The sequence below is a fragment of the Carcharodon carcharias genome, chromosome 9 (assembly GCF_017639515.1).
Source record: "Carcharodon carcharias isolate sCarCar2 chromosome 9, sCarCar2.pri, whole genome shotgun sequence".
Lineage (NCBI taxonomy): Eukaryota > Metazoa > Chordata > Chondrichthyes > Lamniformes > Lamnidae > Carcharodon > Carcharodon carcharias.
The window spans coordinates 116,000-141,001 of record NC_054475.1 but is presented as its reverse complement, the minus strand read 5'-3'; the positions used below and the strand labels follow the sequence as shown (position 1 = coordinate 141,001).

The window sequence follows — 25,002 nt, the reverse complement described above, 5'->3', positions numbered from 1 at the left end:
ACCTGATTACAGATCTTCACATAACCTCTGTGACTGTCTGACTCCTGTCTGGCCGAGGGCAGCTCACTTGTGCTCTGTGATCAGGGTCATATCATAGAGACGCAGCCATGACAATTTAAAAGCACCTGATCCTATGTCAGCCTTCAGCACCTGACCCCTCCAGGAGCTGGAACACAGCATCACAGGTCACAGATGTTGAAGAGATGGGGGCCAGCCCCACATTAAAGATGCTGAGAGCACACAGAGAGAATGAGGGAACTCTGTAGCGCCTGCCCACTACATTCTGGCAGCAATGACCAGCACCATCGAGGTGCAGGCATCAGTCATGTGTCCAGGCAGTGTGAGGCTGGACCATCACTTTGGTATGAAGGCTGCACAGACACAGGGAAGAGGCCCTGGACTGAGGTACCTGCCTTCATCTTGTGCAGAAAGGTTTCACATCTGAGTATCTGAGTGAGACAAAAACTGTCTGTTAGAACAAGGAGCCATAGGCAGGGAGACATTCTTGGGAGTTTATTGACAATAGTGAACAGTATGTACAAGTGATTAACACCAGTGTCCAGGTAGACAGACTCCTCCACTCTGCCTTGCAATCTGAGGAGTGCAGCGGTCATCCCTCTGATATTCCCAAGCTTGCCTATGCAGCTCCAGCGACTGTGAAATGTCTGAGTCCAGGGGCTTGTCATCTGGCTTGGACTCAGCAACTTTGGCCTTCAGCAGTCCTCTGAGTACCGGACATCTGGGAAGTCACTGCCCCCACCTGCCGTGGATCAGACAGTGCGATGTGCTCACCAGATTGTGATCCCGGGGCTACTCTAAAGCTACGTCCCACCAAGGTGTGTGTCTCTGCGTTGGTGGAGGGTGTGGGTGAGTGCTGTGATGGGATTTCAAGGAGGGTTCCTCCAGATTCCTCTTCAGAGGATCCTTTAGTTCTTGATTGGAGGCCCTGGATCATGTACTCCATTGGCTATTTTGCTGATGTGCCTGTGAAAGCAAGGAGAGATAATTAGTGTATGGCAGTGGCCTTTGAAACAGGACACATCATCCACAGCATGGTTGTATATTGGATGTTGCACTGTTGGATCCTCACTTGTTCGAGCACCGTTGACCTCACTATCAGCACAGGACCGGTCCAAGCTGTAACCTTGCAGCTGGATGGCTCTGTTTTCAAAGTCTGTAAGGACCTTGCTTTCAGGTATTGCTACAGCGGTAAGTGACATCTCCCTCTTGTTGTGAGCCAGCTTGTCCTGTACAAATAGAGATGGAGAGTGTGTAAGCAGGATGCCTGCCAGGCCAGAGGATAAGGATGCCCGGCCTGTGTGGGTAGTGAGTGGTTCCATGGGCAGGATGAGGACAATGAGGGTGTGTGTGAGAGAGTGAATGGTGATGTCCCTTGAACTGGCAGTGAGTGAGGGCCCTGTGGGTGTGTGATGGGTTTGTGAGTGTGTGAGTTGAGAGTGATGAGAAGAGTGACTTACCCTGGCAGAACGGAGGAGATCATTCATCCCCTTGCAGCTCTGGGTGGCTGGTCTCTTTTGCAGGGTGATGGCACTGACCACCGCTGCCACTGCCTCCCAAGCCGGGTTAATGAGGTTGCTGCCCATCCGGCAGCCAGAGCGGGGGTAGAGGACATCACAACAAGCATCCACTGCTTCCAAAAGGCACTGAAGAGATGCATCATTCAATCTGGGGGCTGCAGTCTTTTTGCCTTTCAAGACCATGTCTTCCATGTGGTAGTCATGGGCTGAAAGCACTGAGATGTGTGCACACGGCTGGATTTAAATATGATGTCCGGCATGATGAAACGGCGAGATGATGGGATGGCAAGTGAATGAGAGCCCACTCAGCATGAAAACAATGTGTTTCCCAGGAATGCATAATTAATGCAGCGGGTTTGGGACGATACTTTGTGAAAAGCCGCCATTGTGGCTGGCGGGTAAAACGTCGTTTCTCCTGCTGCTACCGCACTTTGTACAAATCGGGGATGATTCAGCCCCTGGTGTCCATCAACCAAGTCAAACAGAGTAAAACCGGTGGGGTCATTGGATGAGTGTCTGCAGGTGAGCAGCAGAAAACCTGCTCCTTTATCCCAGTCATGGGGACACTTGTGGCAGTATCCCTGATCCATTTTTTTAGGGTCTCCATTCTAACAGCCCCTGTGACTGCAGCTGTTACACTGAGGACTTAACTGGTTCACACCCAGGTTACCATGACTTCCTGGAATACTCAGCACATGAAATTTGAACACTGATCAGACTGAAGCTTGGTGGGCAGTCCATATCGGGTAAGGAATTGTGTTAATTCCCCCACCACTGTTTTGGCAGATATGGTTCTCAGGAGAACAGCCTCTGGGAAGCGGGTAGCCACTTCCATGATGGTAAGGATATACCAATAGCCCCCTTTTGTTTTGGGTAGGGACCTTATACATTCCACTAGCACCTTGCTGAAGGTTCCTTAAAAGTCAGTCTGGGAATCATAGATGCAGGGTTTATTTCAGGCTGGAGTTTACCCACAACCTGACAGGTATGGCAGATTCTGTAAAACCTCATTATATCCTTGCAGAGGTGTGGCCAGTAAAAATGCTGGCTGATGCGTGTTTGGGCTTTTTATATACCAACATATCTAGCCATCGGGATTTTGTGTGCTAGTCTTAATATTTCCCCTTGATACCTCGGGGTTGTAATATACCTTTAAGGGATAGTAGCATGTCATCACTTTAAGGGAAGTGTGTCATGTGATCCAGCCGCAGTTTCACTTTGGCCTGGAGCAGGGCACAGCACACACAGCCCTGCTGCTCTAAAGTCCTCAAGCTTTCTGTCCATGTGTATGTGTTCACATGTGGCTGTTGTTAATAAATGAACCCACAACATATTTGCACAATCTCTTGTGAGCGATTGGTGCTTTTATATCATTATCAGCCACACAGCATTCCGCAGCACCACAACCTGGTGATCAATGTCCACTCCTTGTTTACAGGTCTCTGAGGGGGTCGACACTTCCTTATCAGAGCCTCATTTTCAATGTACTAGCATTCAGGGATTGCCTCTGCCTCAGCGTCAGTTTGAACAGTCTGAAGTAACTTTTTAACAATGGGTCAGCTTGTTGAGCCACAGCTATGGAAGACCTGCATACTACCTGCTTAGGCTCCTCTAGAATCCTGAAGAAGGTCTCAGATGACCAGACAGTAGGGTGATCTGACTGAGGTGCCACTTGAGCCTTCTCTAATGGAGTTTGTCTGCCATAGATCAGTTTAGCACACAGTCAGGAAAAATGCCAGGGACTTTCTCCTGCAACTGCTCTTTCTCCCAACCTTGGGCGGCTTCTCTGTCACTTTTCATCTCAGCAGCAGGTCCACCCTGTCCACAAGCAAACTGGGACGACTCCCACCATCATCGGTCTTTGTTGCAATATGCCTTTAAGGGATAGCAGCATGACATCACCTTTATATAAATGTTCTCATGTGCCTAGTCTCAATAAATGAACCCACAACCTGTTTACCCAATCCCCTATGAGCGATTGCTGCCTTTATGTCACTATAAAAATATGACAGTCCTGACCCAAATTTGCACTCCAGCTGTGCCTGGTGGATGGGCATGTACCCTCCTTCAATACTATTTAGCAACATCTTGGCACTTTCTGCATCCTCTGGTAGGAAGGGCATGTTTTTCCTAGTAGCAGAGTTAGGCTGGCCCCTGTATCCCTCAGCATCATTATAGCCTCGCTCTCCTCACCCTGGGGAAATGTGCCCACTCTCCCTTCTGATACAAAATCCTTGTATCTCTCATGGATTTTTCAAAAAATGATCTGCCCTCATAGTATAGTATGTACCGGGATTTGCTGATGCAGCCTGAGCTGTAGCCTGGTCTGCCATGCTCTCTGTCTGACTCCCAATTTCTGAGCGGGGTCCGTGTTCCCCAACCAATCCCATGGGCTTTTCTCGTAACCTCCAGCAATCATCTCAAGGTGGCCTGACTTGCAGCAGTGAAAACACAGGGGTTTTGTGTCCACTCTCCTCTTCCCAGCACCTCCTGGCCTGAGGTTTCCCCTCTACCCACCCCCCCCCCACCCCCCACCCCCCACTCCCTCTGTTTCCAGCTCTCCCATGGGTGCTCAGTCTCCTGTTACTCTCCCATCTTCCATCCTTCTCAGTTGGTTGGGGGTGACTAGGGAAGGGTTTGCTTTGTGCTGAGGGTTTGTGAGCAAGCTCCTAATCATCAGCCAGGGTTGCTGCTGTTACTCCTGTTACTCTCGGTTCCTCGATGTGAGTTCTTATCAGGAAAGTGATGGAGCTTTATAACTCCTCGAGGGGAATTATTTCATAAAGGTTTTCATTGGTCTCTCAATTTTAATCGCCCGTCATCACTTGTCAAAAAGGAGCGGCTTAAACTGTTCAAATTCCAGGTGTGTCTGGTCAGTCCTTTTCCTGAGGATACCGAATTTCGGATGTTACGCCTCTGGCACTAGCCAGCTCCTATTTAAAATAGACCATTTTGCTGCCTCATAACTTGTTGCACTTTCCTCAGGAAGAGGCAATAAACGTCCTGAGCTTTTCCTGACAGCTTACTCTGCAACACCAGGGACCAGTGTTAGTCCAGCCACTTTAGCTGCTGTGCGAACCTTCTGAGAGAGATAAAGAAGGAATCCACCTTTTCTTCAAACAACATAGGGATTAATTGGGAAAACACCCATTTCATACTCAACATCAATTTGTGTTTCTTTTGGTAATACGTGTTTTCTTTGCATAAGGATTCTTTCATTCCTGATAACACTTCAGTATTCTTCTTCTTGTACAGTCAAAGTATATTTTATTAATTATGAATAGAATTTGTTTAAATACTGAGTATGAATGGGATTGAAACTAGGAGAAGAGGATTCATTTATCTGACATATTAATTGTACTTACTGGTTATGATTGACAGATCTGTCCATTTTTGGAAAATGCCACCATTAAATTAATTGATGACCAGAAGGTTCCTTATGCATTCAAGGGTGATCAATGGGTTGGATATGACAATCGGCAGAGCGTTACAACCAAAGTAGGAGCTTTGAATTTAACTCTGTAATTTAACGTGTTTATACTTCATTAATAGCAGAGATCTGCATTTGTTCAAATTGGATAATTTTATCAATAAAGTTAAATCAATGGTTCAGTCATCAGCTTAGAGTCTAGTGATACTGTTCTCTTAAAAAACAACACTGAATGTGTTATATCATTTGGATCCTGCAAAATAAAGAGCCGGGGTAATATTCCTAGATTGTAGTAGAGGCTGAAGAAAATCGGTCTTGTCTGGTGAAAGGGATTGTCCAGTGTTGACTCTCACAACACTGAATGTTGTCTAAATACAACAAGTCTCAATCTGTACGGGCTCATGTCCCACATTATGTTAAGACAATATTTCTCCTAACAGAGGACTTAATCACATAGTTTAAACATGATCTGAATATGAAAATGTAAAAGTTGGCTTTAACTCAGTGTAATTTATAGCTGATAATCTGTTCTGATCATTGCAAAAAAAGTAAATTCAAGTTGCAATACTAATAGATCTACATAAAGAAGACGGGGGTGGGGTGGGGTAGTTGACTGCAGCATCGACATTATAAGTAAGGAACATCCAGAAGTTGGTAATTCTTGTAGTGTTACATGTTAATTTCATATTGTATAATTTAATCCACACTCCATGTGATGGACCTATTCCATATTTCATAATCTGGGATCTATCTATTCCATATTTTGGATTTGATACAAAAATATATTTTGCAGATCATTATTGTAATAGGCTCTGAGCACCAAGATATCATATGGGTGTAAGAGCTCGAGAACATGAGCAAAGCTGATTGTGTAATTGAGATGAAGCAAAATATAATGGATTTCTTTTGAATAGAATACTGTCCTCCACCATTATTCACTGTGGTCAAGTGGAGAAACCTTATTTCAAGGTGTAAGAGCTTGAGATAAGCTTTCAAAAACAAACTGATTATGAAGAATAAGACTGAAAATGAATATTCCTCCACTCCTTGATATCCTGACCGCATTGTATTCAAAGTGCACAGTGACTCATCTGACCTGAATTCAGCCCCAACAATTCAATGACCTATGTTGGAAAGAAAGCTATCACATCTTTGTAAGCTTCCTTTAACCTATTGCCTACCCTCCCAGACCTTCTGGATTGAGGGGGACCAGATGTGAGGGCCAGTGACAGTTTTGACAGGTATCCCACCAGATAGCTATCATTTCCAAGGAAAACTGAGGTATGAAGAATTGATTGGCGGATATCCCTTCATTCCCATGGCATCACCATGTCTGCGTTTGTTATTCTTCTTCCCAAGGAAAAGCCCTAAGAATCTCAAAGTAATGCTAAAGTACCATGGCCTCCTTCCTTTCACTTCATACACATGTTTGGGAACTGAATATTCCCCAGAGGTATTAAGGAGCAATATCAGAGCCAATGTATCCCGCATTTTTTTTGTTCAGGGAAATACAAATCTACACATTAAAAAAAAAATAAAGTTTTTTAGTTGTGTTTTTATATCGTGTTATTTGTAGGCTCAGTGGGTGAAGGACAACAACTTTGGAGGTGCCATGGTGTGGGCTTTGAATCTAGATGATTATGATGGAACTCGATGCAACGAAGGATTTTCCCCTTTGACCAATACATTGAAGTCCATCCTTGGCATTGATGCATCTGGTAATTTATTTTGATCCAATTAATCTTGAACTGCATCCCATTGCAATTGTGTATATTTTAACAAATCTTGTTCCTACACATACTTGCTGTACACAAAACCTCACTTCCTGTTGTCATGCTTTTGCCTACATTGTCTATTCTAAATTCTGATGTCCACATTTATAATGCAAACTGCCTCAATAAACTTCTCACCCTGTGACCACATGCTCCCATCAGTGGTGGCGCTGTCATGACTTATCACTGCGCCTCCCAGTTCCTGACATATAGAACAAAGAACAAAGAAAAGTACAGCACAGGAACAGGTCCTTTGGCCCTCCAAGCCTGCGCCGATCATATTGCCCATCAACTAAAACATTTTGCACTTCCAGGGTCTGTATCCTTCTATTCCTGTCCTATTCATGTATTTTTCAAGCTGCCTCTTAAACCCCACTATCGTACCTGCTTCCACCACCTCCTCTGGCAGCGAATTCCAGACACTCACTACCCTCTGTGTAAAAAACTTGCCCCGCACATCTCCTCTATGATTTTCCCCTCTCACCTTAAATCTATGTCCCCTAGTAATTGACTCTTCCAAAGAATATACTGCAAAGAAACTCCTCTGCACCAACAAACTCCACTTCTCAGCTTCCCAAACTGCCATAAGATTTGCGATTTTACTATCATTAATATCATAATAGAAAGGTATTTTCCAAAAGCAATGTCAGAGTGTTTGACTCTCAATGAGGACTGTATAACGTCTCCAGCCCCTGGTTCAACTCTTCCCCATCCAATAACCCAGCTCCTGCCTAAAGGCTCCACTTGGTCTTTACAGCTCACGTGTAAAGCCATGGGAGGTTGAGTCCTCTGGAATGCTATTGCTCCAGTGACTGCTCAGCTCCTTCTGTACTCCCCTGTGGCTCTTCAACTAAGTGAGGCATCTCCCTCACTGCCTCTTCACCTGCTTGGGAACCTCCCTTGCTAATAACACAGTTCCTCTGTCTGACGTCTCCATTTAGTCTTTACTGCTCATGTGAAAAGCAATAGCAGGCTGAGTAGTATTATTGTAAATAGTTAAATGCCAAGCAAATAATGACAATGTCAATCTCTCTAAATACGTAGAGATTTCAAATGACAAGAAGTGGTTTATGTTATCTTGGGAATCGGTGTTGATAGGCCAAATGAAAAAGCAAAGTTCTCAAACTGCTTTTCATCTTCCTCCATGGCCTCAGCCCATTCTTGCTCTGTAATCTCCTGTCGGCCTACATGCTATCAGTCATGTCTTAATCTTCCAGGTCCAGTCACTGTTTTATCCTATTCTCCACTCCACTTACCACAGCAGAGCCTTCAACTGTCTTGGGCGTACACTCTGGAGTTCTATTCCTAAAGTTTTCTTCATGCTGTTCCCTCCACAGAGCCACCTCAAATCCTTCTTCATGGTCCATGGCTTCAGTCACCTCCTCAATTTTTCTCCTATTGCTGCTCTATCATTTCCTGTCTCTGTGAGGTGCTACATCAGTGCAAGCTTTTGTAAAGTAGAACTTCTTGATATCAGGTCTAAATTTTTATTCTCATACAATATTTCCCACTTGTCCTGTTGTTACAATGTAATTATTTGTCGAGGCAATTAAGTCTAAAATGAGAATGAAAATCGTAACGAAACCCAAATCATTAAAATACTGTTTACAATTTGTTTTGCAGGATGTGAGACATCACCAGGAACGCCAAAGCCATGCAGTAAGTCAACGACAGAAGCCAAAATTAAATTTTGGTGCTAAGGCAAGCCTAATGGGGTATATCCTTTCCCAGGTTATCCTCATGTATATTACAATTGTGCCGGTAGAGAAACCCATATATTGATTTGTCCTAGTAAATTGCGTTATGATGATAGTTGTCATTGTTGCAAAATGAATGAAAAATTAAAGCATGAAAATGAAAACGAATTTGATAATGAGCTAGTCTGACATTGTATTGCCAGAATTCAATGTAGTCCATGTATGTTTGCTTCATAAATAACCACAGCTATACTTAGTTTTAACAAACTTATTGTTGTATTGAATGACTTCCTTATGAGGGAATATGATTTATGATTAAAAAATAAATAGAGAATTGCACAAAAGAGAATAGTTTGACTGTGTTAATGGAAACAGGTACAATGGAATCAACAAAGAACCGGAGCATGGCAGTTATGTAATTTTAGAATCAGCCTCTGGACACATGAGCTTGATTCATGATTGCTGTCTTATTTTCCATACATTCCTTTGTTCACTCCTTCAGCTTTTTTTTCCCCTTCTTAGCACTGAAACAATTATAAAATGTGACAGTAAATTAAGAGATCTTGGATTGAACATTTTCTGCTATTTGTTTTGGATATTTTGTTGTCGACTTATCTGCACCCCACACAGAAACATTCAGACGCAGGGGTGATAAATACACAGGCAAAATACTCAGTAGCTTGGGCCTAAATACCCAGGTAAGTGGAAACTGCTTGAAAATAAAGTTGCCTTACTGGAAACCAGCAGTTTCCCATCAGAAACCTACTGGAATTAAATTCCAACACCACTGCACAAGCCTCCAATTATAAATTACACCTTATACATGAGGTTATAGATAGTAAAGCATAACACGTCAATAATGTGGTAAAGATACATGCAGTTTTTAATACAACCTTATCGGCAAATCTTGGACCTACAAACAAAGATGACAAGAAAGTTATAATCACAAATCCAATCTGGTTATATTAGATTTTGAAGTGTCTCTGTCTTGACCCAGTGGGGAATTCGACAAAGGAACTTGAGCTGTTATGTGCAAAGAAAGCTGAATGCTGACTGACTTGTCTCAGCTAATAGCGCCTCATTTTAATGTCAGTTTTTTTTAATTCATTCATGGGACGTGGGAATCGCTGGCTAGGCCAGCATTTATTGCCCATCCCTAATTGCCTTTGTTCAGGGGGCATTTAAAAGGCAGCCACATTGCTGTGGGTCTGGAGTCACATGTAGGCCAGACCAGGGGCTGAATTTTCTGGATGACGAGGTGGGTGGTGGAGCCCACACATCAGCCCTTAAAATGTCGTGTGAGTGTCCCGATGTCAGCGTGAGGCATCGCGATGTTTAGGTGGGTGGGTGGGCGTATGCAGCGCGATGCACACCCGCCTTTAATTAAAGGCCTTGTTAAGGCCATTAACTCAGCAACTGAGGCCGATTTTGAGGAGCCCGTGTGATCCTTGCCTTGGCGCATGGGCCCAATGGGCAGGCGGGTAAGTGACTTTGTAACAAACCTCATCCACAGGCGGGATGTGTGGGCTCAGAGGGGTTGTTCATGTTTTATCTGAAATATTTATTGCAGAAAGTGTTTTAAACTTGCCTGTGTGATTGTTACCAGCTCAGATCGATTTCCAATAGCTTTCTCTGTACTTTGAAGCTTCAGCTCAGCTCTCTGCAGACAGGTATCTTTATCGGGCCTACAGCTTTCCAGAGGCCTCCATTTAGCCTGGGTATGGGTTCTGACATCTCCACTGGAGGCAGTTCCTCTGAGGAGGAAGGGAGGGATAGAATAAGGAGGAGGCTAGGAGTGGACAATCAGCCTCCAGGGGAGCCACCTTTGGGAGGCCAGGCGCAGGCACAAGGGGTGCAGGGCCAAGAGGTTGTCCAAGGCAGAAGGGGCTACAGAAGCTGCCACAATCCTGCTGCCAGGGTTTACAGGTGGCAAAGCAGCTACCTCAATATGACTGAGGTGCAGTGCCGAAGGAGGGTCCGTCTCTCAAGGGACACAGTCAACTATGTCTGTCAGATGATTGGCCCTGAGATCTCCCCTAACTGTGTGGGTGGACATCCCATGCCAGCAGCTCTCAAGCTCACAGTTGCCCTCAACTTCTATGCCTCTGGCTCCTTTCAGGGCTCGGTGGGTGATCTTTGTGGTGTCTCCCAATCAGCTGTCCACACTTGTGTCAAGCAATCTCTGTTCAAGCGTACATTGACCTTCATCCATTTCTGTTGGAATGAGGCCAGCCAGACAGAGCGAGCCAGAGGCTTCGTGGCCATCGCTGGCTTCCCCCTTGAGAGTTAGAGCCTCCTTTACAACGAGATTATTACTTATCCCTGCCTCATTGTACAGTCCTAGATCTGATATAGCCCATTCTCTAGTTCTTAACATACTGTTCAGGAAAACCATCTCCTTTCCATTCCAGGATTTTTTTCCACAGCATTAGTACTAATTCGGTTGATATGCAGGTTGCAGTTTGCAATGATAATTGTCCTATCCTTGTTCCATGCACCTCTAATTTCCTGCTTTACACCATACCCTACATTGCCACTACTATTTGGTGGCCAAAAACAACTCCCAGCAATGTTTGCTGCCCCTTGCTGTGTCCTAGCTTCCCCCAAACTGATTCTACATCTTGATCTCTGATCTAAGATTGTCTCTCACTAATGTACGGAACTCATTATTCATCAACAGCACTCCCCACTTCCATTTCCTTTTTGCCTATCCTTCCAAAATGTCGAATGTCTCTGGGGGAGAATTTTCTCTCTGTCCGGGGGGGGGGGTTGTGCAGGGGCGGGTGAGGGCGGGTGAGGAGCCAATCAGCGACCCCAATCGGCTGGGCACCGCCATTTGACGTGGGCAGGCCAATTAAGACCCGTCCAGCATGATGCGCGCCTGGAAGTGCTGAGCGCTCCTTGGGCAGGCCGGGGTGGGTAGGGAGGTTGTTGCCTGAGTCGGGAGTCCGCTCTCTCGCACAGAAATCTCCCTGAGGCACAGGGGTGCTTCAGGGAGATTAGTTTTAACTTTAAACAGTTTAATAAAGTGCTGTAAAAAGTTTTATGACATGTCCCCTCGTGTGAAACTGTCACATGAGCTGGGACATGTACATCAATTCCAGTAAAAAAATTTTTGAAAATTTGAAATCATTCGTGAAACATCATCCCGGCCGTGGATGAGGTTCCATGAAAAATGCGAAGGCCGCCTGGGCTCTTCCCCTGCCCCCTGACCTTGAGGTTGGACGGGCAGCTCAGCTGATTGCCTGAATTGCTTTTTAACAGGCCTCAATAGGCCTTTGACAGTTCAGTGGGCCGAGTCGGATGTGTATCCGCCGAACTGTAAATCTACATAACGCTCGGTGACATCAGGACACACGCCCAACCTCACCCCGCGTCATTTTACACCTCAGCGAGTGGGCCCAGCTCCCGCTCACCAAGCTAAAGATTCTGCCCCTGAACATTCCGTTCCCAGCCTTGGTCACCCTACAGCCAGGTCTCTATATCGGAAATCAGATCAAAGCTGAGGGCTTTTATTTGTGCTGTCAATTTATCTACCTTGTTGCAAACGCTGGGTGCATTCAGATAGAGTGCCTTATATGCCATCTTTTAATTATTTTCGCAACCTTTAACCTTATCCGCTGGCACACTCTTAAGTTTCTATGCTCTGTTCCATCCTGGCACACTGATTATCCCCTGTTGCTACCTAGCTCTCTTACCTTCTCCTCTCTCTTTAATTTATCACCTCTTCCCTCACTAGATCGTTTGCTCCCACTATTTAGCTCAAAGTCCTAGTTTAACGTAAGCAAGGTATATACACAGTGCCTGGGCCAAATAATGCCCGAAAACCACCAGTACAGTCAGTGACCACCCCAATGCATGAAGCTGTGAGTGAATTGCAGCCAGACCTCTATGCGAGATCCTATGTAACTGCATTTGTGATAGGAAAACCAACATACAAATAGGCAAACCTATGAATTAGGAGCAGAGTAGGCCATTCTCTCCACACCACTCTGTCAAAACCCGTCAGGCACTTAAAGATTTCAATCATTCGCCTTTTAATCTCCTCAACTCCAGTTGATACAAGCTTAACCTGTCCAACATTACCCCATAAGACAACCTGTCCATTACCAGTGGTGGCATGAATGTTCTCTGAACTGCTTCTAACACATTTACATCTTTCCATAAATAAGGAGACCAGTACTGTACACAGTATCTCACCAGTGCCATGGTGAGATCAGTGCACAAAAAAGCAGGGCAAATCCAACTCAGCCAATCATAGCATAAGCAGCAAGTGATAGACAGAGCTAAGCGATCCCACAATCAATGGATCGGATCTAAGTTCTGCAGTCCTGCTCAATTCCATCATGAATGTGGTGGACAATTAAACAACTCGCTGGAAGAGGAGGGTTCACAAATATCACCTTTTCAATGATGAAGGAGCCCAGCACATCAGTGCATAAGATAAAGCTGAAGCATTTGCTACAATTTTCAGCCAGAAGTGCAGAGTGGAGGATCCATCTGGGCCTCCTCCAGTGGTCTGCATCACAGATGCCAGTCTTCAGCCAATTTGATTCAGTGCATGTGACATCAAGAAATTGCTGAAGGCATTAGAGAGCACAAATACTATGGGCCCTGACAATATTCTGGCAATAGCATTGAAAACGTGTGCTCCAGAACTTGCTGCACCCATAGCCAAGCTGTTCTAGTTCAGCTACGCCACTGGCATCTACCCAGAAATATGGAAAATTGCCCAGTTATGTCCTGTACACAAAAAGCAGGACAAATCCAACCCGGCCAATTATTGCCCCATCAGCCTAGTCTCGATCATCTGTAAAGTAATGGAAGGGGTCATCAGCAGTGCTATCAAGCAGCACTTGCTCAGCAATAACCTGCTCACCGATGCCCAGTTTGGGTTCCGCCAGGGCCGCTCAGCTCCTGACCAAATTACGGCCTTGGTTCAAACATGGACAAAAGAGCTGAGGTGAGGTGAGAGTGACTGGCCTTGACATCGAGGCAGCTTTTGACCGATTGTGGCAACAAGGAGCCCTAGCAAAACTGGAGTCAATGGGAATCAGGAGAAAAACTCTTCCCTGGTTGGAGTCATACCGAGCACAAAGGAAGATGGTTGTGGTTGTTGGAGGTCAGTCATCTCAGCTCCAGGACATCACTGCAGGAGTTCCTCAGGGTAGTGAACTCGGCCCAACCATCTTCAGCTGCTTCATCAATGACCTTCCTTCTATTATTTGGTCAGAAGTGAGGATTTTTGCTGATTATTGCACAATGTTCAGCACCATTCACGACTCCTCAGATAGTAAAGCAGTCCATGCACAAATGCAGCCAGACTTGGACAATATTCAGGCTTGGACTACCAAGTGGAACCCTTCTCCACCTCGGCCTTCAAACTTCTCGTTTGCATATTTGCTGCTACCACCAAGATCTGCACCTGCGGCGGCTCCACCCAGGCCCACACCCTAGGCTTCCGTGCTCACCGCAGCGGCTCCTCCTACTTGTCGCGGCATAGCCCCCGCGGGCTCTGCATTGCCAGTGACGGCCGGGTATGGGCCCGACGCTCCAGCGCCATCCATTTTCAGGGCTAGTTGATTGGGCAGGTGAGTTGTTACACACTCCGTAGCGGATTCCGACTTCCATGGCCACCATCCTGCCGCCTATATCAACCAACACCTTTTGTGGGGTATGATGAGCGTCGGCATCGGGCGCCTTAACCCAGCATTCGGTTCATCCCTCAGCGCCAGTTCTGCTTACCAAAAGTGGCCCACTGGGTACTCGCATTCCACGCCTGGCTCCAAGCCAGCGAGCCGGGCTTCTTACCCATTTAAAGTTTGAGAATCGGTTGAGATCGTTTCGGCCCCAAGACCTCTAATCGTTCGCTTTACCAGATAAAACTGCGTGTGGACGAGCACCAGCTATCCTGAGGGAAACTTCGGAGGGAACCAGCTACTAGATGGTTCGATTAGTCTTTCGCCCCTATACCAAGGTTGAACGACTGATTTGCACGTCAGGACCGCTACGGACCTCCACCAGAGTTTCCTCTGGCTTCGCCCTGCCCAGCCGTAGATCACCATTTTTTGGGTCCTATCAGGTACGCTCCTGCTCCACCTCCCCGACGGTGTGCCTGCCATGCGGGGAGAGAGGATGGCACCTTGGTCAAAAGCGCCCTTCACTTTCATTGCACTTTGGGGTTTCATGGCACACTTTGACCTGTGCCCATGTTAGACTCCTTGGTCCCTATTGCAAGACAGATTGGGCATGAACCCCGGCGCTGGCTCATGGCTCTTCTGACTCTGTGGCGAGACACGGTTGGGTGCACTGAGGACAGTCAGTCCCTGTCGACAGTCACACCAGGGGTGCTGGGAGACCACCACCTCTGACTCAGGAGGGGAGAAGGAGCGAGAGTGGTCCCTTTCCTCCACCCCAGGAAAGGGTGAAGGTTCCTGCCGGGCGGCTGTAACACTTGCCACTGGATTGACGAGTCACCTTCCCCACTGGCCTTCCCACCCAACCCCACCAGTCGAGCAGGGATTTGGCACTGGGGTCTTCTCTCTTTATTTGCAGTTACTATGGGAATTCTTGTTAGTTTCTTTTCCTCCGCTTAATAATGTGCTTAAATTCGGTGAGTTGCCATGCCTGAGGTTGAGCATGGAACATGTGTGTGCACGTATGCACAGGCTGTCTGACCAGCTTCACCTAATAATGGCAGCAGATGTGCACACGTCTGCTGGTCCTTAGAAAGACTGGACTCAGCTCAAATATTCCACTGCACTGATACAGTGTGGGAGAGAAAGTAAGTGGTAGCGACAGTGCTCGAGAGTGTGAGCAAGTTGGAAAGGCCAGAAGGACTGGATGTGCCAGGTCCGGAACGAAGGGTGGAAGCAATAGAAGGTACGGATGGAGTAGGACCTGCAGTCGGAGCATCGAAAGCAGGTAACAGGGACAGGCCAAAGACGTGTGAGGACCAACGTAGACACACGTTGGCCAGTGGGGCAAGTCAGATAGAGCCAAAAGGGGTGGGAAGGTTACAATGTGTGGAAGGAGACCACTTCCAGTGTAACGCACAGCTGTGCATGACCGCTGCAGAGTCTCTTGACAAAATACAACCACTAAAGTGCACATGGTACCACAAGACAGCAAGCCGAGTCACTGAGTCAAGCTCTCCTCCTTGCCCAACACCAAACACCAGAAGCCACAGTGACCACCAAAAGGTACCGAGGATGAACCACACACTAAAGCTGCGTCCAAAGACAACCAGCAACAATCTCTCTCGTTTCTCTCTATGCCAATACACCATCCAACTCTGCCTCTTTCCCAGCACCACAGGGAGTCAACCCTGGCCCAAACCTCAAGGGGTAAGCAGTCCCAACAGCCAAGCAGTCAAATCATTTTGCAATCCGATGATAACTATGTCAGGAACAAGGGTGGAAGGACCACGATTGGTGCCAACATGCCTTGAGGCCATACCAAAAATACCACAGGTCAAACTCTCTGACACAGAGAACTCTGGGTTTGCACTTAGGGGACCAGAGAGACACCCTCTGCGACACCAAGCCACGCTCTTGCCGGCGAGGCAAGTGCTAATGATTGTCAAGCGGCCCTCAGGCAGGCATAGCCCTGAAAGGAACCCGGGGCCATAAAGTGCCTTCAAAGTGTTGTTGATCAATGCGTCCTGCAATTGCCATTCATTCTCACAGCTTGCTGTGCTCTTCATTGACACATGTACAGAGTGATCCATCGCTAAGAGTTGTACATGCTTTGGTTTGTTCCTCCCAGGCGCCCAAACCCAGACCGTGCAAAATGCAACCAGCAGTGAGGCAGGGCCCCAGCCTGACGCGGCCCAACGAGCTTTCACTCAGAGCGCTTGCTGGAAACACCTGAGCCTAACTGTGCCCTCACGCTTCACAACCAACAGAGGCAGGGTCTCTGCCACCACTGCTACCGGGAGAATGAAAAAGAGCAGACAACAAACTGAGTGGGCTACAAGCCGGAAAGCACCAGCCAAAAACACGTCTCACCCGCTGTTGGCTGGGGGGGGAGGGGTGGAGGGGGGCGGGGGGGGTGGGGGTGGATGTGGGGGGTGTGGTGGGTGGGTGGTGGGGGGGTGGTGGGGGTGGGGGGGTGGTTGAAGGGGGGGAAGGGAAGCAAACACAGATAGGGTCAGGCACGTTCTCTCAAACATTGTGACTCTCTCAAGCTCGACACCAATAGACGGACATTCAAGACTTTAAACCATCACTCCCAGGCGACCAGCTAGTGGGAGCCAGTGGTTGGATGTCCAGGCATCCTGTACAAGTAAAGGGAAGGTGACTAAAGAGTGGGAAAGAAAAGCCAGGCTTGCATCACCAATTCAGTCCCTGTGAAATTCACTGAGGCCCTGGCGATGAGCCACCAGGCTGCACCCAAGCCCGCAGAAGCTCCCTTCAATTTGACAGCATTTGTAATGTAAAGATGGTGGCAAGTCGTGTCATGGTTCATCACCTGTCCAGACGAGAGGAAGAAGGTCGCTCACATTTTACACACCGTAGCAGCACGAGGCACCTGAGGGCAAAGGAACAATTGGATGCCGGAGGGGGGTTACAGGGGCCGAACGAGGCAGAAGTCGAAAGAAGAGGGCAGTAGGCCACAGTCAGGGGTGGGTAACGAACAGCGTGCTGAGCGCAGAAGTGAGCAGGAGACTGAGCGAGAGACGAGGAAGGCTTCAGAGCCAGCACAACGCAGTGCAGCATCTTGGACACCAATCAGATCTCACGTCTGTTTGTCTGTCATCAAACTGCAAACTGCTGAATGCAAACAGTCCCAAGCAAGCCAAGGCTGCCCTTCCACCAAAAACATTCTGTTTGTTTCAGTCTCAGAGTTACCGCCAGCCTGGACTCACACCAATATTTCAGTCTGACAAAAGAGTTCAAGAAATCCACCAAATTTTGCTTTAAATGTTCATAAATGACTTCTGAGAGCTTGTTAAAAGGTCTTTGATTTGAAATTAAAAGCCTTTTCTAAAGTCACATTTTTCTGGGCATTTTCAAAGCGTAACCACTGTCAGAAAACGTTCTGAGAATCATATTCCCAAAAACCTCTGGGTACCCTGCCAACCCCCAGGGACAGCAATTGCGAGTGGCATTTCGGTGGGCGACCTCACAGTCGTCCTTCAGAGCATCAGGCCCCAACAGGTCCTTCAGAGCATCAGGTCTCAACAGGTCCTTCAGAGCATCAGGCCTCAACAGGTCCTTCAGAGCATCAGGCCTCAACAGGTCCTTCAGTGCATCAGGCCCCAACAGGTCCTTCAGAGCATCAGGCCCCAACAGGTCCTTCAGAGCATCAGGTCCCAACTGGTCCTTCAGAGCATCAGGCCTCAACAGGTCCTTCAGAGCATCAGGTCCCAACTCCTCGCAAATGGCCTTTCTCATTTCGGCAGGGAGACTTTCAATCACAATTACCGGGCTGCAGGACTGCCAGCCATTGCACCGGCCCTGTGTGGCTGGGACAATTCACTTCCCTGAGCGGGGAGACCTCAGCTGCAGGCCCAGGAAGGCAGCTGGATACTTCAGTTAGGGATTGGATTTTGGCTGTCCCAGGCCAAGGCTCACCTTTCCTCAGCCTGCACTTCAGGTGCATTTTTCATTTTTGCCAGCCTGGGATTAAGTCTCTCAGCCAATGACCAAGTCCTTTTGGTTAACCAATTGACCAATGCTGGACTTAGTCTCTGAGCCAGAGTCTAAGTCTTTGCTTTGGTTAATGATTTCCAGGGTTGGGAGTTAGGGTGTCCCCAGCCGACTCACAGTCTAGCTTCGGAACTCTTCCCGGGCCGCAAACCCTGGCGAATCCAGTCCCTGACACAAGGGCGGACAAGCTCTGTGTTCTGCCAGGTGTCAGGCCGCTGCTATCTTAAGACTGACTGAAAACCCGAAAAATGGGCAAAAATTGAGAAAAACCTCCAACCAGAAAGGTTTCAGAGTTTGTTGGATGGCTGCTTGAGTCAGGTTCAGCAGATCTGGAAGCTCAAGGCACCACTTAGAACCAAGACCTAATCTCGATTTGCCACCCCTTAAATTCTGCCTATATCCCGCCAATGCCCCCCCTCTGACCCCCGATACAATTCGGAGGGCAACTGTGCAGTTATCCTTCCAAGGATCAGGCCTCAAATCGCTGAAATGGGGTTTTTTTCATGTCGGCATATGGACTTCTGAGGTCAACTCAGTTACTAGCAGCAGCACTGCCAAGACAGGAAATGCACCTTGGCCCTTTGACAGCAGCAATCCGATTCCCTTAGCAGCAAGACATCAACAACAGGCCTGGGAAGGCCGCCAGATCCAACCATATACACTTCAATAAGTGATGGGATTTTTGCCCTCCCAGGCCTAGGCTCAGCCTTCCTCGCCCTGCACTTCAAACATGGGCTGCATTTTTCGTTTGGATTAACCAGGACTTTGTCTCCCAGTCAGTGACCAAGTCCTTTTGGCTAACCATTTGCCAGCCCAGGACTTAGACTCTCAGCCAGAGTCCAAGGGCAGGATTTTCCCGCCTGTCCTGCTGCCGAGATTGTCCAGTCCCACCAAAAATCAATGGGCTATTGGCTGGGCTGCCAAATTTCCTGTGGCAGGTTCCACCACAGTGAGGCAGGAAAATCCCATAAGTCTTTGCTTTGGCTAGTGATTTCCCGTCCCTCAATCAGTCCCTTGATCAAGCCCTGGGGTCTGTCGGGTGTCAAACCATCACTTTTTAATAAAAAGGGAAATTGCTGGAAGAGTTCAGCAGGCCTGACAGCATCTGTAGAGAGAGAAACAGAGTTAATGTTTTGAGTTCGCTTGACTCTTCTTCACAGATTCTGAGCCCGACTGAAAATCCAAGAAATGGGCGGCAAACTAAAAAGTTCCCAACCAAAAAGGGTTTAAAAGTCAGGTGGCCAGAGCCTGGGTTGGTCTCTGCAGGGTCTGGAGGAAACACTGAGAACCAAACACCAAGTCTCAATTTGCCATCACCGACTATTCTGCAAGTACCCCACCAACCCCAAGGACACAAACAGCGGGCGGCAGATCAACAGCATAAATTTGACTCTGGTGGCCAACCCTCTGGAACTCATTTCAGTCAAACCCGTTTGGATTTTGCCCCTTCACCTTCGCTATTTTTGACTAAATATTTCCCGCTTTCAAACTTAGTCTCAGGAATTTATGTTTGATATTTTGGATACTGATTTCATGCCTTTTGCCCATTTTTGCCGCTTTTGGTTCATGATATGCCTGCTGACTGGTTAACAATTTCTCCTTTCAGTCTGATCTCAGGAGTTGATTTTCTATATTTTGGTGAATGATTTCTAGACTTTTTGCTTGCTTTTGGAATTCTTAAATGTTAATAACAAGCCTTTCTGGACTTGGTATCCAAACATTTTTCTGAACGGGAAACCGTATCCCCGATCTTCAGGAACATTTTTCCCCATGAACAGTGACTTCCATCCCCCTCTGTTTTACTGCTTGGGTCCAGTGGATTCAGATGTTTCCTGCTCCCCCTGAATGGTCCAGCCATCGGAAGCGCATCTGCAGAAGATCTATGGTCCTCTTTATCACTGCCTTTTTGGAAGCACGACTCCTATAATAATACTGCTCTCCCTCTGTTCCTAGGTAATAAGTCAACTTTTCAACGGATAGCCCTTGTCACCCAGCAGCCATCCATCCAATCAAGCTGGAGCACCGAACAGCCTTGGCACAGTGTCTGAGGATATAAGCGTCATGGGAGCTGCCAGGGTACTGTGCACAGTCTTACAGAACCTAGATCACTGGGAAGACAGGGAAAGGTCATTTAAAATAAAGGATAAAATTCTAAAGTGGGTGCAGAGCAGAGGCACTTGGGAGTTTATGTATACAAATCACTGAAGGTGGCAGGGCAGGTTAAGAGTGCAATTTTAGCATAAATTCTGCAGTTCACATTTTTTAAATTCTTTCATGGGATGTGGGCGTTGCTGGCTAGGCCAGCATTAATTACCCATCGCTAATTGTCCTGGCGAAGGTGGTGGTGAGCCGAATTCTTGAACCGTGGCAGCCCATGTGGTGTAGCTAATGCTGTTAGGAAGTTTAAAGATTTTGACCCACATACAGTGAAGGAACAGTGACATAGTTCCAAGTCAGGATGGTGTGAGGTTTGGAGAGGAACTTGCAGGTAGTGGTGTTCCCATGTATCTGCTGCCTTTGTCCTTCTATGTGTTACAGGTCACAGGTTTGGAAGGTTCTGCCACTGTATGTCAGTGCAGGGGGAGTAGATGTTGAAGGTGGTGGATGTGGTGCCGCTCAAGTGGGCTGCTTTGTCCTGGATGGTGTCGAGCTTCTTGAGTATTGTTGGAGCTGCACTCACCCAGGCAAGTGCAGGGCATTCCATCACACTCCTGACTTGTGCCTAGTAGATGGTGGACAGGCTTTGGGGAGTCAGGAGGTGAGTTACTCATCACAGAATTTCCAGATTTTTTGTAGCCTGTGGCTTTTGTAGCCACAGTATTTATATGACTGGTCAAGTTCAGTTTCTGGCCAATGCTAAATCCCCAGGATGTTAATAGTCGGTGACTTAGCAAGATAATGCCATTGAATGTCAAAGGGAGATGGTTGGATTCTCTCATATTGGAGGTTGTCATTGCCTGGCACTTGTGGGATATGCATGTTACTTGCCACTTATCAGCCTAAGCCTGAATGTTGTCCAGGTCTTGCTGCATATGGACACAGACTACTTCAGAATCTGAAGAGCCACAAATGATGGTGAACATTGAGCAATCATCAGCAAACATCCCCATTTCTGACCTTATAAAGGAGAAGCAGCAGAAGATGGTTGGGCCTAGGAGATTACCATGAGCAACTCCTACAGTGATGCCCTGGGAATGAGGTGATTGACCTTCAATAACTGCAACCATCTTCCTTTGTGCTAGGTATGACTGCCAACAATTGGAGAGATTTCCCCCAATTCCCACTGACCCCAGTTTTGCTGGGGCTCCTTGATGTTACGCTTGGTCAAATGCTGCCTTGATGCCAAGGACAGCCACCCTCACCTCACGTCTGGAGTTCAGCTCTTTTGTCCATGTTTGAACCAAGGCTGTAAAGTGGTCACAAGCCGAATGGCCCTGGCGGAACCCAAACTGAGCATCAGTGAGCAAGTCACTGCTGAATAAGTGCTGCCTGACAGCACTATTGACAACACCTTCTATCACATTACTGATTATCGAGAGTAGACTGATGGGGTGGTAATTGGTTGGGTTGCACTTGTCCTGCTTTTTCTGAACAGGACATACCTACGTAGTTTTCCACATTACCAGGCAGATGCCAGTGTTGAGCTGCACTGGAACAGTTTGGCTAGGGGCACAGCTAGTTCTGGAGCACTAGTCTTCAGTACTATTGCCAAGATGTTGTCAGGGCCCATAGCCTTTGCAATGTCCAGTGCCTTCAGCTGTTTCTTGATATCATGTGGAGTGAATGGAATTGGCTGAAGACTGGCAGCTGTGATACTGGTGAGCTCAGGAGGAGGGTATGATGGATTGATTTGGAGATTAATTGTCAACTGAGAAAACCTTAGCATTAGCGAAAAATGAAATGGAGATAATGTTTACCTACACACAGGAGAATCTTCACGTTGAAAGTGATGTTGGCGATGTTAAATCTGCTGATCCCTTTTGTACATTTTTAGGATAATTTCTTATCCCCCAGGATAAGAGATTTTATCACAGAGGAAGGGGTACAGCTGTGATTTGTGCTCCATGTGAATCCTTAACATCTATTACTCATCTTGGTTAAGCTGATTGTGGAAGTTGCCGATATAGAAATTGGAAAATGAACTCCTCCTTTTGACTGCGAAATGTTATTCCTTTGTTTCTAAGCTGTGCTTCTACCTTCCGATAGGAAGTGTTTGACAATAACAGTCTGGGGTGATAAGAAATGTATTCACTTTGAAAACTAATGGGGTACAAAAAAAAACCCTGCACCTTCTGAAGATCTGGCCTTGAACCAAAAGGGCTGGGAAACCCCTGAGCTACAATTCCAGCGGTTGTACTGGGTGCAAACCTACTGGAGCGTTAGCATCAGCCTGGGGATTGATAACAGTGTAACAGATAACAAAGCAGAGTCAGGTTGGTTCTATTCCTTCAAGCATGACCTTGTGAGAAGCCCAGGACATAAGAACAAGGGAAAAGACACTGATGTAAAGGGAATTGTGGAGGCTCGATCACTGAAAGTATTTAAAGAGGAGGTAGATAGATTTTTGAAATATCGGGGAGTTGAGGGCTATGAGGAGCTGGCACGAAAGAAGAGTTGAGACTTGGGGCAGGTCAACCATGATCTTGTTGAATGGCGGGGCAGGTTTGAGGGGCCGAATGGCCTACTCCTCCTCCTATTTCTTACATATGTAATTGAAAACCAATTAAATGGACCAAAAGCAAGCTTTACCTTATATGGTATTAAATGGACCAAATTAAATGGACCAATTAAATGGACCAAAAGCAAGCTTTACCTTATATGGCACAAGGCCACAGCAAAAAACGGTACAAACAAAGAGACAAACAAAGAGACAAACGGTACAAACAAAGAGTCCACAGAAGCATCTCTACTGCAGTAGGTTAGAGCGATTTGGTCGATCACTCAAAAGACATGCACATTGAATTCATCACCAGATTGACCATCCAGACAGACTCCAGCTCACAGGGAAGTTAAGTAATTAGTATTGTGAGTATGTACTATTGCTTAGTGGTTTAATAAAGGTGTATCACCTTTGGTGAAACTTCATCCAAGTTTTTGTGTCAGTGATATTCAGAGTAAAGACAAAAGGATATTTAGACCAGGTAGAAGGCCTGACATTTTGGTATGCCCAGGACAGAATGCCCTGCCCCAGAGACTTGAGTACAAATATAAGGCTGACAATCCAGTGCAGTACTGAGGGAGTGCTGCACTGTTGGATGTGCTGCCTTTCAGTTGAGTTTTCAAACCGAGACCCTCCCTAGTGGAGGTAAAAGGTCCCACAGCCCTATTTTGAGGAAGAGTAGAGGAGTTATTCCCATTGTCCTAACCAATATTTATCCCTCAATCAACAAAACAAAAAAACAGATTAACTGGTTATTATCACATTGCTCTATGTGGGACTTTACTGTGCTTAAATTTGTTGTTGCATTTTCTACATTATAACAGTGACTACACTTCAACAGTACTTCACTGACTGCAAAATGCTTTGAGATGTCCTGTGGTATTGACTGGTACTACATAAATGCAAGCCTTTCTTTCCGTTTTAGGCTGTTCCTTGTAGCCTACCCCATGCAGTCTGGCTCCGCTCTGATATAATTCCCTTTGGGAGACCAGGCTACCTGCTTGGCATATATCCCACCAGCAGCCAAATATCCTCTTGTGGAGGTCAATATGGTTTGCCTCACTGAGTGCACTGGTCTCTAGAATTACCCCAGCATAGGAAGCCCCTACTGCTGGCCTTGTCCTCTTGTTATCTTTTCACTTAGAAAGGATAAATGCTAAATCCATCCCTTAATAGGCAACCAGGAAAGTCCTGGAAATGCTGTCAACCCTTCACCATTTTGCCTTCAAATCCTTCCATTGCTTTGCTTCACTGTACCCTGTAACATCCCCCAAGCCTATTTTGTTCTTCCAAAGGTCTGCTGTGCACCCTTTACTGTCTGACACACCTTGGAGAGAAAGATTTCTGCTGCCTACAACTTACTGCCTGGAAATCCCTCCTTAAATCCCTCACTCTCTGTATTTCACCTTTCTCCATTTTACACTTTTATTTTATACTATTAAAAAGCTTCTCAGGAATTCATAGCTTCATCCAAACCTTCAATCACACCTCCTTATGTCTTTCTGCAGCTTTTCATTCCAAATATCTGAGTGCTTTCAGTTGCTATATTCACAGAATGCTGTTGCAGTTATATATTTAAGCAAACCAGATAAATTGAAGATGGGCCAGATGAACATTGTTTAAAATTGCCAGAACATTCAGAAAGAACTATTGCCAGGGGTTTGGTCACTACACAGTTTGGCAGAGGTTTAAACAGACAGAGATGCCAGTTGCCTATTTCCAATTCAGGTACATACAGCTGGATTTTTATAGACCTTTAAAAATGTGGCTGGGACCCGATTCCAGGGTTCCCGACCCCATTCCTGGGGGTCCCAAGATCTAACAGCGCCTTTTAAGGCTGTGGGCTGGTTCGGGTCATGAGCCACACCCTGCATTCCCCAGCTGGCTGTCTCCATTGCTGGGATAGGCATGTCCTAGTCCTCCACAGTTTTCATGGAGTCAGGCCTGCTTTCCAAACAGCCATGCTTCATGGCACCCCAGAATTGTCCTGAACCATAGTCTGCATCAGGGAACCTTTGGAAAGGTAACTTTTAATGTGCTTGCCAAGGTATTCTGCTCCCACCTATGCCATGGTCCCTCATGCCCCCATGTCAAGGCATGCCTTCCATATGCCCCCTAGGGCCCCCTCATGTCTCCATGCCAAGCTATTTAATTTCCATGCCCATTCAGCTACTATACAGTATATAGAACCAGTGAACACTATAGTGACAATAGGATGTATAAAAAAGTTTAAACAAAAAAATGTCATTCAT

General features: G+C 46.7%; 1 protein-coding gene and 1 pseudogene across 1 annotated transcript in view; one reads left to right on the top strand and one right to left on the bottom strand.

Moving 5' to 3' along the window:
- The window catches only part of LOC121282116 (acidic mammalian chitinase-like), a 53,330-nt gene extending 44,808 nt beyond the window's left edge, over positions 1-8,522 (top strand). The window contains exons 10-12 of the mRNA XM_041195601.1: positions 4,920-5,036; positions 6,545-6,686; positions 8,364-8,522. Coding sequence (XP_041051535.1) covers positions 4,920-5,036; positions 6,545-6,686; positions 8,364-8,440 — 336 coding nt within the window. The 3' untranslated portion in view covers positions 8,441-8,522. The remainder of the gene's footprint in view (positions 1-4,919; positions 5,037-6,544; positions 6,687-8,363) is intronic.
- A 7,501-nt stretch (positions 8,523-16,023) lies between these two features.
- Positions 16,024-16,177, bottom strand: LOC121282681 (annotated as a pseudogene).
- Between the last annotated feature and the right edge of the window lie 8,825 nt (positions 16,178-25,002).